We start from the raw sequence: 13,875 nt of genomic DNA on the forward strand, positions 1-13,875 counted from the left end.
ATGTATACCATTCTGATGTCCATTCGTATTTAACCTCCGTAAAGTAGCCTAAGCCCTGCAGTGGACACGAGTCTGATACAGTCTATGCTAAACGATGAATGATAAGGCTAAATACATGCATTAATGAAGAAGTAGCCTATATGCAATGTTAAATACTATAATAACACAAAATATGTCTTTTTTTGTGAAATAGCCTATCGATGTCGATGGAATGGTCCCCATCCCCAAGATGTAATAAGCTCCATCTCCAAGTTCAATTGTAGGTGTTCCAAATAAATACGCAAAGGCCTAACCTCCTTGGCCAAGACTAGAGCAGGCCCCAAAATCACCGCCCCTATATTTCCCCACGCCTCTATCTCAGCCTCTGAGTGCTGTCATCACACTGTGACAGTAGACGGCTGTGCGAATAGGACACTCTGGGAATGGGACCTCTAAAAACCAAGAAAAACTTTCGATTCTTTAGAGTCTTACCACTCCAAAGACATCTCTTCACCCAAAGGGAATAATTCAACAGTTGAATGGAAGAGGGAACAGACTAAAGGAACCAAATGGGATAAAGTAGGATTTTTTACCTTCCACTATAGGCCTCTATTTAGCAAATTGGCTATTAATTTTGGATTCAGGCCATTATAGTCATACGCCTAGCCTATATTTGCTTTCTTTTTTGAATTAACTAAAATCGGCCTAATTTAACTTCAAGCCACTTATTATAATTTGATATTTGTATCAAAATTCAAGCCTATGGAGAACAAGCCAATTAGGCTATTATATAAGAAAACCTTCCTCTTGATAAAAAAAATAACTAAAGAAAAAGCTCGGTCGATCCTGTAGCCTACATAAATTACAAAGAAACTGAGAGAACGGCCCTGTAAGCAACGGAAGTCTATTGTGTTACAATAGCTGTGATTTCTAAAGGTGCGTCTCTTGGGCCTCGGTGCATGGCGCTAAAAGGTGTCGGAGCAAAGAAGTTATTGGCTTTCTACGTAGTGACAATGGCAAAGTGGTTCAAAGAGTTCCCCATCAATTTGAAGAACGGTACCGACAGGATCCGCTCCGCCTCAGAATCAGGGTCCCAATCCCGAGCCAAGCCGGGGCTGGTGGCTGGCATCGGCACCAAGGCAACTAGTTCTAAAGGGAATCTGCGTAAAAACTCGGGCGTGGATAGTAGCGGTGGAGGTGGAGGAGTTGCCTCTCTACTGTCAGGACGAAATAGAAAAAATTCTGCCATCGAATTGGGAAGGAATGGCACAGGTTCGATAAAGGATGGCAAAGTTTGGGATAGTCTTATTCCAGGGAAGAGTCGAAAAAATTCCAAAGCCGAAATGGTGCTTGAGGAACACCGGCCAATCAAAAGTTTAAGTTCTACGAATGCCTTCAGCAGCCGGCTGATCAGGGTACAGGACAAGAGCCCGAACTTCAACAGTGGTACCATCAGCCAAGTGGTACCCGAGACGGAGAAAGGACAGACGCAGTGCAAAGCAGAGACGGTAAGAACTTGGAATGGGTTTCTATTTTTTCCCTAAGCAAGAAATCTGCCATGTTTATATGGCCATGTGATGTTGAATGAGTAAATGACAGGATTGTGCTTCAGCTGATCTGAGTATAAACTGCTGGCAAGTGCCTTGCTTGTATATCTGTCATACTACCTGTTGGATTCATCACAGTAATGATTGTAGAAATGTCCTTGTAAAACTTTGAATCCTGAAACCTGATTGATGAATTGAACCTAGGCTAACTAAAGAAAATGTTCACTCCCCCCCCCCTGATTTCATAGTAGCCTACAGGAACACTTCCAAGAAATAACATGCGGTGACATCAATGCTGTTGACACTGAACGGTTGAAGCTGTGAAATTTGATATTATTGTTTCAGTTTTCCTCCCTCCCCTTTGTCTCAGCCTCCCATTGTGTCCAGTCCCCCCTGTCTGTCTCGCTGTCTTTCTTTCCATTCGTCTCCATATCTCTCCTCTCTTAGACCCCCCCCCCCCCCGTTCTCACCCCTATTGAATGCAAAATCAAGGTATGATCAGACAAACCTACATAAGCCCCAACCCCCCCCCCCCCCCCCCCCTGTGTTCCTTTGCCCAGTGTTCTCCTGCTCTCATCCCTCCACCTCATCCCTCTCTTCTCTGTCTTTTAACCCCCGGAGAGGGCTATCAGGTTATAAAAAGCATTGTGTCATCTGACACTCAGGCGCTAACCCAAGTCCCCTCCGGCTTCACTTTGAAAAAAAGAAAGAGAGAAAAGTCAGGGGGGAAGATGTAGCAAGATGGTGTGAAAAAAAGCCAGATAAAGGAGGGAGGAGAAACGGAGGGGTGAGAGTGTTATGTTTCCCAGTCCTGTGTGCCCGGTCCTGTTCTTACCTGTCGCATGGGCTTTTCAGTCTGTTCTCTCCGTCGCCTCTCTTTCTTTCGTAATGAAAAACGTGGTATCTCTCTCTTGGTATCTCTCTGGGGAGTTTCAGCCTTCAGGTGTGACTCGGGACCTGGTCAGTGTGTAGATCAGCAGTATTTCTTTACAATCTTACGCTCACATGTGTGTGTTTGGGACCCGGAGAGGGGGATGGAGGGCGGTTGTGAGGCCTGTCCATTGAGGGCCTTTCATTCCTCTTGTTGGCCAGGAATCCCAGATTAAAACACAAGAATTCATCTCCCAGCAGTAGGATCGTCGTCTCCGGCACGGAGACAAACATGAATGTTTATGACATTGATAAGTCTTGGCAGTCGAGTGTGAACGCTTCTGTAGAACAGCAGCTCTTAGCAGAGAGGTGTTAGTGAAGATAACAGCCTTAGAATGAAGCTGGAGCAGTGATACCGCCTTTGAAGAGAACTGGCAATAAACCAGTTTAGATATCGTTTGGAAGGACTAATCGCTAGGCCGATCTGTACTGTTGGTCTCTTTGCGAAGCAGGACAACGTTTTCCTCCTTGTTACCTCAGCTGTCCTCCGATTTGTGAATACGCCTACTTTTTAAAGTAGTTTTTAGATACCACTCATAAGTAATCACTCATAACCATGACCCTCTGTTGCTGGTCTCAGGTGATCATACTAGAGGACTATGCAGATCCCTTTGACGCCCAGAAGACTCGGGAGCAGAGGGAGGCGGAGAGAGAGGGGGAGAACGACGGCTACATGGAGCCGTACGACGCCCAGCAGATGATAACAGGTGAGATGTCTCTAACAGGTGGAGACTGTCCCCCAGTCTATCCAGAGAGAGCGAACAGAAGCGGCGTGAATATGAGTTCAACTCTCCCTAGGCTACAGAACAGTACCCCATGGGGTTGCCACAGCAACTGTGTTGTGCTAGGACAAAGGGCGCAGTTTCCTGTCTACTTCCTTTTTCCTGTCTCTGTTTCCTGGTACTATTCTCCGAAAAGAAAGGTGGCCCATATTGTCCCCCCGCCCGGCACACGCACACTGTGAGGCCTTACACGGCCCCCTATATGGACAGGCCTCAGACCATTTCTCACAACTTCCCTGCATCCAGGAAGACAAACTGGTCAGGCGTCCAATCACGTGCTCCGTCGACCTTTCATTCCGTCACTCCATTGTTTCACCCCAAATTCTTACACAATCGCCTCCTGTGACTCTGATCACGGTCTGTAGCACTCTGGTCAACTCAACTTCATTAATGTATCTCACGACAATACCTCAGGGAATGCCCAGTCTGTAGTTTCCCTGGGGTGTGACGTGATATGACTGACCCTTTTTATACAATGTGTCACTGTTTAACACATCATCATGGACCAGGAAGAGATATTGCTATGACACATTAAGCAGTGCATTTAGGAAGGCCAGGCCAAGTTCTAGAAGCAGCTTGATCACCCAGTGTGAGGTACGTGACGTGTGGAACTCTTTGTCCCCCTCAGAGATCAGACGCAGGGGCTCCAAGGACCTGCTGAAGATGTGCGTCCTGCTGGAAGGGGGCGAGAGCGAGTCCGCGCCCCCGCAGAACTACGACGTCCCGTATGACGCTGGCGTCGAGGGCGACGGAGGAGGAGGAGGCGCGAAGACCCCGGTCACCCGTCTAGAGTTAGACCCCCGGCCCTCCGTGGAGTACGAGCTACCCTGGGAGTGGAAGAAGGAGCAGATAGTGAAGGCACTGTCAGGTCAGCCTAGCAGTTTCTCAGTCCAGACCCACAACACACATTAGACCGTGATACTGTACACACTCCTAGCTCACCTGTGTGGTGTAAACAAGATTCTGCGCTTATACGAGTCTTCTTTCTAGGCCAGAGCCATAAATAATGACACTGTCTCCCTCCAGCTCAGTTTGACAGCCCCGAACGGCCGTCCCCAACCAAGGAGGACCCCCCGCACCCCACTCTCACTCGCCAGCCACAGCAGCCCGCCCAGCAGCACCTGAGACAGAAGAGCTGGAGCCAGAAGATTCTCAAGTCCTCCCCCACCCTGTCCCCCTCCTCTGCCCACAGCCACACCCCCGAAGCGGAGGGGTGTCGCATTGACCCCACCCTGCCCCTGGAGAAACAGAGGTGGGCCACAGAGCACCGGCACCCCGAGACAAATAATCATCCCGGAATCCTCGAAGGGCGGGAGCGAACACCACTGCCGTTGAAATGTCTTGCACTGTTCAAAGTGTTCAAATCATTTTGGTTTTCTTAAGCTCAGCATCTTGTCTAACCCTTATACACTCTACCCTGTTCTTTACTGTCTTTCTCCCTCTCTCCCTCTCAGCTGGTACCATGGCTGTGTGACACGGCAGGGGGCGGAGCTTCAGCTGCAGTCCTGCCGAGAGGCTAGTTTCCTGGTCAGGAACAGCGAATCAGGAACCAGCAAGTACTCCATCGCCCTCAAGTGAGTTAGCATTGGTCTCAGGGTTTTGGGAAGATAAACCATTCATTCCACGACTTGACTGACACCATGCTCTGGTGCGTGAACTGACTACCAACTTACAAACAAACCTCTGTTGACGCGCTGAACCTTTTGTGTCAGTGTGATTTCCAAATCAGATTAAACTACTGTGTACTACCAAGGAGTAATGTTTAGTATCAGAATCTAATTCTATTTTGCCAGGTGGGTTTATACACATACTAGGACTTTGTTCTGGTCTGTTGGTGCATAACGCTAACACTAAGCCCCCCCTCTGTGTCACCCCCACCCCCCCAGGACGAGCCAGGGCTGTGTGCACATCATCGTGGCCCAGACCAAGGAGAACGGCTACACGCTGGACCAGAGCAGCTGCGTGTTTCCCAGCATACCGGAGGTGGTGCACCACTACAGCACCCAGAGGCTGCCCTTCAACGGGGCCGAGCACATGACCCTGCTGCACCCCGTTCCCCGCCCTCACTGACCGTCCCAACCCCGTCACGCTCAGGTGTATGTCGCGCCTCTACAGTAGCCTATAGCATCACTTATGAAAACGTCCCTACTCTATTAGGATTATTGCCCTTCTTCTAAAGCAGAAAGTAGGACAGAGGCAACCATTTGACCCAGCAAGCTGAATTTTAACTCCATCTTCTCCATCTCCTCTTCATCAGTCTCTGCCTTATTCATTCTGATGTACTCTGCATCATGCAGTATGTAGTCTTTCTGACTGTAGTTCTCAGTAGCCTGGGCCTTGGAGTAATTGCCCTCTTCCTGTTTGTCGTCTCATTTCATATGCAGCTAATGCAAAACAGCCAGCCTACTGTTTTGCATGTGTACTGGGGAGGAGCTGAAATATTTGAGTAAACATTATTGGGAAAACAAAATGCTGCTGTATAATGATCCTCTCACCCCACCTGGTGGATGTGCTGGCTCACTGCACCAACTGGACTATTACTACCCACAAACCTGTGGTGAAATAAAATGGATCGCCACACAGAACAACATCAAGTTATGAACACAGACAACGCTGAGTAATGCTCTTAGAGTCATGTGTTTACAGGTATAGAAGAGATACTGTCAATCTTAAACCTTGCATTTCCCTTGTGGTTGTCATCTTGTGAAGGATGGCGTTTTTATGCGTGCAGGCCCACCACCTAGTCTGTGACCCATGATGTGATTCACCCTAATGCAACATGCAATGGATTCATGTTGTGACTTTTACACTGAATCTAGGCCTCCCATTTCTGGTCACTAAGTCGTCTCATATATGCTGGGATTATCACAATTTATCTGCTTTCATCTGTTAATGAACACTCATTTGATTGTTTGGGTAATGAACTGTAACTGGGTAATAACATATTACTTTATAGCATTAGATCCTGGAAATCCCAATTAAAGACCTAAGTGTATGAAACATTGTTTTATGTAGTATGACCTCCAAAAATCCAATTGAAACTTAACTACTGTAGTACTGTAGGTGATTTTGTAGTTTGTTTTACCTGTGACACTCCTGAAATATTGTGCCTCCTGGTGCTAAAAGATGGACCAACCACGTGAGATGTGCCAATTATTTTTGTCTTGCAATTTATGATATGTAACCCTTGGTGATGACATTGTTTTGTTTACTTAGTCGTGTGTGTGTGTGTGTGTGTGTGTGGTGTTTAAGCATGAATGAGTTGTATAACTAATTTTAATAAAGTACCCTGGATCATCCTCTGATATTCACCAACTTTATTTCACCTTCATAAAATCATATCAATCATAAAATGACAAGACAAAATTAAATATAAATACCTATGTAGCCTAGCAGGCTATTGCCTCTGTCTTGACCCAATCACAATGTGGATGAATGTCATGCCCTTGTAACCACCCTACTCAGCTGATTTTGGAGAGTCTATGGTGCTGGAAAATGGATAGTCACAGTCAGTATCAGATGGTTTGGTGATTCATTCAATCTGACAGCATGCAGGCCGTTTGTTTTGCCCGTCCACCGAAAGGATTATGTACGCTGGCTCAGAGTCGAAATGACGAGTAAAGAGTCTTGTAAGAGATTTAATGCTGAGTGAGGATCAAATTCAAGGTCAGGTCTAGGATCATTAGTGTAAAGCCTACATGAGCTAAACACACCGCTAGAAATGGCCGAAGTGGAAGGGTAAGTATCATTACACCCATATCAGAGACACTTAACGTGGAGGAAAAGGACTTGACACCATCGCTCTCTCCTTCTCTCTTCTGCTCTGTCTGTCTGATGTCTGATATCGAAGTCTGACTATCGTCTGTCCTCTGACTCACCTAGACTTTTTTTTGCACAACCCGGGGATGCTAAAGAACCTATCTAGGCTACACACTTGTTTGTTTGCCCTCTTATAGCCTATATTTTGATTGTTTAGGTATCTATTGTAAATTTGTATTTAGTCTGGATGGTGTTGCTTGTTATCTTGACACTGCAACAGTACAATGTCCCCCTATGGATCAGTAAGGTCTAATACTACTACTACTACTGAATGACATTGCATAGACCATAGTTAGGTTTGGTGGCCAAGCCTCCATTCCTAGTAGTTTACACATACTAAGAATTTGTTTTGGTCGATGGTGCCTACACTGATGCAAGGACAAGACGGGACAGTGCAAAGACAGGACAGTGCAAATACAAAACACAATATATCCAATAAAATACAAATACAATATACAGAATGGAGTGCGGTGAGTGTATAAACAGTATGTGTACAGAATGTAATGCATGTGCGATGTTTTATATATACAATCATGTGTGTGCCGTTGTGATATGTCTGTGCAGTGCAGGCAAAGCAAAGTGGACACAGACAAAGCAAAGTGAACACGCACACACACACACACATACACACACACACACACACACACACACACACACACACACACACACACACACACACACACACACACACACACACACACACACAGGTGTGATCTAAGTCCTCTCCAGCTCATGTGAGAGCACAGGGCTGCCTGTCTGATGGACGGGTCACTTTGGCATCTTGGTGTCGCTTGACCTCATGGCTCTTGGTAACTAAAGTGACCCTGCTGCCATCCTTATCTGCTGCTGCTGTCCGTGTGTCCTTGTGACATGTGCAGGTTCCGTGTCCCACCTCTCCTTAGCTTACAGTGCCTGGGTCAGCCATGGGTGTCCCATTAAGAGAGTCTGCTGGACAGGACCTGGCGTCCTGGCCAAGGTCAAGTGTGGGTTTTAGATAAAGATAGAGTACAGTGTGAATTATGAAATTACCAGCCATAAGCCCAGACTGACCTCATATACCACATCGATACAGTTGCTTTCTGACACAAGTGTGGTTAACTAACATACTCACTATACTGTACATCTTGTGGATGCTGGCTATGTTATAGCCCATGCTACGGTCTATCCTACATTCCTTAACCCTAATGTAGGTGTCACAGGATTCACTATGTCGCTCTTCAGTATCGCTTCCACCCTCACTTCTCCATGCTGGGTTCCATCTCAGGTCCTCTGCACATGACCACCTTTTACATGAACACCGCTTTAGCCAGCTACGCCACTGGAAAGCTAGCGATATGATGGCGCGGTTGGGAGGTTTTTATACTGAGGAGCGAGTTTAACCAATTCAACTCTGTTAAACTCACCCCCCTAAACTCACTCCACACACCACAGCGACCCCAGCTGGTCGAGCTGAGCCCAACTTTGTATCCGGGTCACGGCACCACTGTCACAAGGTTCACTGCGTCATTTGTCAGTATCGCTTCCACCCTCACTATCCCATGGTGGGTTCAATCTCAGATCCGCTGACTTGCCAACGCACATGACAACTTTAAACACCACTTTAGCCAGCTACGCTACCGAAAAGCTAGCGATTCGATGGCTTGGGTCGGCGCTATTTATACTGAGGAGTGAGTTTAGCCAATTCAACTTGCTTACATAAGCTACAGTGTGTAAAGAGGATACCAGGCTCTTTTGGCATCACCCTTCAGAACCAAATGCCAGAGCTAGCTACACTAGGCTCCTTGCTGTTGCAGGGAATCGAGAGTTCAATGCTATTTTGGATTTGTTTCACCTTGACAGCTGAGGTGTTTTGTCCCTTAAGCCACAGAATACTGTAACCTTACCTGAGAGGATTATGTTTGTTTCTAAATGCATGCCCTCTACCTGTCCATTGGGCCTCAAAGCAGTGCTGAGGTATTTGAAACATCCAATCACCGAGCACCTCTCAACATTCCACTAGTCAAAGAAATGATAATGAGGAACTCCCACGGAAAGGGGCGGGTCCATGATACACCGCTCCCCTTTCTTCTCAGACTTTCAGTTGACAGACAGTGTTAAAAGCCAACCAGGTAGAGACTGAGATGTTGATTGGCCGATGTAGAGACAGTGGTACAACTCAGGCAGTGAACGGTGCTCACAGCAGCTATCTGAGCATGAACATTCCTTGGTGATTATACTTCTGCTTTGCTCTCCAAGCAACATAATTCACAAATGTACTCCAAATGTTTGCACGCCCAAGATCATGCACATCTTCTGCGTTCTCTCTCTCACTCCCTCATACTAAGTATTTTTCTTCTGTGGGTCCAAGTCAAACATCTGGGTCAACTTAGATCTGGTGGAACAGGACATTGTTGGCAGTATGTGTAAGCTAGAGCAGTTTACTCTCTGGGAATCCCTACTCTCAACACCTACAGTATACAAACACACACACACACACACACACAGTCACATAGACATGCATTTGCACGCATGGATGCGTGCACGCACACACACACATGCACCCACCCACACACCCACACACTAGTGATTTGTTCTCTTTGACAGAGAAATGACAACAGAATATTGATGAGATCTGGTTAAGAGTAATGTTTATTATTTGTAAGAACACATTGGTTATTACCAAAAAGATTACAAAATAGTTGCAAAGAAAGGGATTAATGATATTCATATGGTCAACACTGAATACATAATACAGTAATAATTTGATAGTTTATATTGAAGTTACACTCAATAGTCTATCATGTTCAATCACCCTCTTTTCAATCTTTGTCTTTTTTAATATGTAGTAATGTGTTAACCCAGAGGGAACACATAACCTTCACCCTGCAATAAATCCTTTATCCTTCATCACACGTCAAGGTGCATTATCTAGAAATTGCATAAGACAACCATTTTGAGGACTCATCACAGATTCTGTCTTTCTACAGCAGCTCAATGGCCCTTCTCATAACTTCCATTTCCTTTCAAGCCACCCCCCCTCCCCCCCATCTCCTCCTCCCCCCTTCTCCTCCTCGTCTTCCTCACTTCTTGTCCCCCGCTTTTGTGCTCGTGGTAGACTTCGCGGGGGGGTCGTCGTCCGACTTGAATTCCAGGAAAAAGTCGTTGCAGGCGACCGTGAGCGCCCCCATCAGGATGATGAACTCGGTGAAGTCCACCTCCCCGTCGTTGTTGGCGTCCAGGTCGTTCATCACCTTCTCCACCCCATCATTATCCTTGGCGTTCTGATTGGGGGAGAGGGAGAAAGAGAAGGAGGGGGAGGGTAAGAATCTGAACTCTGCTGAGCCTGTGTGTGAGTGTGCGTATGTGTGTGTGTGAGTATGTGAGTGTGTGCGTGCGCCAAAGTTCGGACTTGTACATGTCATGCCTGTACAAGTCTGTGTGTGAGTGCATATTTGTACATGCAGACAAGTGCATACTTTGTGTGTGTGTGTGTGTGTGTTTACCCCTAGGTAGTTCCCCAGCTCTTCCGTCAGCAGCTCTCTCAGCTCAACCCTGCTCAGAGTGTATTTGTCGCCCTCTTTCCCCGAGTACTTGTGGAAGGTCTTGATCAGCATCTGCATGGCGCTCTCCAGGTCGGTCGACGGCTCCTTGGACATGCTAGAGGGGTGCAGGGGGTCAAAGTTCAGCCACTGTGGCAGGGTGCTCGCTCCAATCCCAGCAGTATGTGCGATCACATGACAGACAGGGATGAAGCCCTCTTAGAGGGACAGAAACAGGGCGGACAGACGGAAGTAGAGCGAAACACAGAAGGCGCCCGGTTTGATGACACAGGTCAGGTGACAGGCCACATAGGTAGAGAGAGAGAGGTTGTTCCTGACCCCACAGGGAGCCGGTGTTCGTATGTGCTCTGTGTGTTACTTGGTTTTATATCGGAAAGGTTTCAGGGTTGAAAGGTGACAGAGCGGCTTTTGAAAAGCAACAATCTTACACACATCGTGTGGCGTGGCATCTTGGATCGTGTTGAGCTGGTTTTCGTGGAGACTGTGCACACATAGACACATAGATACGTCACTGTCAATGACACTGACTCATGTACACAGTTTAGTAGCATTTATCTTTCAACATGGTTTACTGTAAGTGGATGTACTAAGAATATCAACAATCTATGTACACATCAGAAAAGGTTAAGCTTCTGAATAAATGATTGAATTCTTTAGACCTACTATAACTATATATCACATTTAACAGAATGACAGGTTTTAGGGTTGGACAGTTACAAGTAGTCTACTGCATGTTGGTTGTGTAACAATCCTAATATTGAGATTGAAACCACAAGGGAAAAACAAAACTGTGCGGATCCACTACTGGGCAATCTCAAACAGAAGTTGGGGACCAGGTAACATGAGTTGCCCACTTACACACGAACGAACGCACGCACGCACACACACACACACACACACACACACACACACACAAACACAAACACTCTCTCACTCAATCCTGATTTACTGAAACGTGAAACATCAATCGTGACAGAGGAGATCAACCCATTCGAACTCCTCTATATTATACAGTGACATGCTAGCATTGCCTTGAGGAATAGAAATACCCAAAACAACGTTGCACGCATAAGACACCAGGAAAGGACAGCAGTGGACACAGTAGACAGGAGGGAAGACGAGAGAACAGAAGAGGAGAGAGGAGATGAGAGAAGGCGTGAGGAGAGGAGGAGAGGAGAGAAATCTATAGGGGTCAGTTGACTCAATGACTGGCACAATACAATAGAGAGCCATGGTGACCAAAATGTTGACTGTAATACAATATTGAGTCCACAGAATAATTATAAGTCTCATTTTCCAGTGCATTACTCCCAGATGTCACAGTAAGATGACCCTTTAAAGAAATGTCCCTAATTCCCTAATACAATTTAGAGATAATTAGTTACGTTTTAAGTAGAACAAATGCACAATTAATTCACTTTCTGGTACTGAAATAGACATTATTTAGTTATCTATAACTATCTTGTATATCTCTTATCTATCTCTATTAATGGCTAATTGCAAAATAATAATATTGAAATGTGCTACTTTCCCTGTTAATATCGGTCTTAACAGTCCAATTAAAATCATCCCAGTAGTGATGACATTAATCCATACATTTCTTCAGTAGATGTTTTCAAGCATCCTTTGCATCGAAACAGCACCGGTAATGAACAATAAAATATCATCGTCCGACTCTCACTGCTCTGGATCCTAATATTTCCAAATATCTTAACATTAAAATGCTTTCTGCTATGCTCTACCTCTTCAAACATGGGTGATCCAAGCATTCAGGTTATCCCATACAGAGGAGGAGAAAGCAGACCACTACTGCTCTACTCCAAGCTGTCCATCTTACCTGAGTGATGATGGAGGGGCCTCCTTTGTTTCTGGTGAAGAGGGAGAGAGAGAGATAGGGCCAAGCAGAAGATGGATGGGGAGAGAGGGTGCCAGGGGTTTAAATATCACCTGTCCCTCCTCCCCTTGCTCTCGTCCTCCTACGTACGTGCCCCTGCTTCTGTTTCTCTCTCCTGCCTTCCTTCCTCATCTCTCATTCCCCACGGACACACACTCTCACACACTCTCTCTCTCACACACACACACACACACACACACACACACACACACACACACACACACACACACACACACACACACACACACACTCTCTCTCTCTCACACACACACACACATGGCACTTGATGTCAGTATACAACAGAGCTTCAGGACAGAGTGTTGGCGTCACAGTATCATTTATTATCTGCTATTTATGAAACAGTGGTTACATGTCAGCGTATAGATATAAAGATAGATAAGCAACGATGGTACAGCTTTAGAGGAGCAGGTGCAACACTTGGCACAGTGGTTTATTAGCCTACACAAGGTGTCTGAGGCTTGCTTTGAGGACGGCATGACTCAGTGGACTTTGGACAGTCTACCATTGTCTAGAGAGACTGACTGATCCTGAACAGTTTGTCATTTCATATCTAGTGTAGTACAGTACCTCAGAAATAACATCCCTGTACAGGATCAAGAGTTGATAAAGAGTGAGTGAGTCGGTATGTTTCATGAAGGGTTAGTTTGAGCTGGATTACGTTTAACTCCTCAACAAATTGAATGTTTTATTGTGTCTGGACTAAAGGGAAAATTAGGAGGCAACACAGCTTACTACTAACTGTGTACACAGGGTGCAAATGGCTGAGGCCCAAGTTCAGCAGCCTTCCTAGAACTGAAATGCAAACTATAGAGGGTGCTAGAGAGACAATTTTGCCACATAAAGTGTCATAGTAATGTTGCCTACTTGTGCGTTGCTGTAAAAAAGTATGTTGATAGTAGATGTTTATAGTATATAAATACATGGGATTAATGATGTGGCTATGTGAGTGTATGACGTCTGAAGAGGCTATGTTTCCTTGGTTAGTTAGAATAGATCACGCGACGGACGCAGTGAGGAAAGACAGTGATAGAAACCCTGCCAGAGTATGGAGAGAATAGCGCTGGATTTAACACAGGTTCGTATCCACTGGGCCGACCCCTAACCCTCACATACGATCTAACACTGTGACCGCTGGTGTCACCTGCGCTCGCGGAAAGCTTTACTGATGATGACTGGGCCAGTCGGCTCACTTACTCTAGACAAATGTACTTATTGTAAGTTGCTTCTTACTAAGCATCTGCTAAACGACTAAAATGTCAAATGTATTTACATGGTATGTAAATGAGGCAGACTGTATGTTTGTCTTCTCAGTGTACCCCCCCTCCAGGGCTTTGATGTGCTGTGTATTAGAATAAACAGGTTTT

The 13,875-nt window shown here is 45.9% G+C and overlaps 2 protein-coding genes across 2 annotated transcripts; one reads left to right on the forward strand and one right to left on the reverse strand.

The window, feature by feature from the left end:
* Positions 1-938: 938 nt before the first annotated feature.
* Positions 939-5,308, forward strand: LOC311323253 (SH2 domain-containing adapter protein E-like; the record flags this gene model as incomplete). The annotated part of the gene is made up of 6 exons (XM_084455451.1): positions 939-1,487; positions 3,037-3,163; positions 3,867-4,106; positions 4,265-4,490; positions 4,693-4,812; positions 5,125-5,308. 6 exons carry the CDS (start codon positions 939-941, stop codon positions 5,306-5,308), a joined length of 1,446 nt encoding a protein of 481 aa, XP_084311577.1.
* A 4,808-nt stretch (positions 5,309-10,116) lies between these two features.
* s100s (S100 calcium binding protein S) lies at positions 10,117-10,692 on the reverse strand (the record flags this gene model as incomplete). The annotated part of the gene is made up of 2 exons (XM_084455005.1): positions 10,117-10,317; positions 10,540-10,692. 2 exons carry the CDS (start codon positions 10,690-10,692, stop codon positions 10,117-10,119), a joined length of 354 nt encoding a protein of 117 aa, XP_084311131.1.
* Positions 10,693-13,875: the final 3,183 nt, after the last annotated feature.

This window comes from Borostomias antarcticus, assembly GCF_949987555.1.
Source record: "Borostomias antarcticus genome assembly, chromosome: 21".
Lineage (NCBI taxonomy): Eukaryota > Metazoa > Chordata > Actinopteri > Stomiiformes > Stomiidae > Borostomias > Borostomias antarcticus.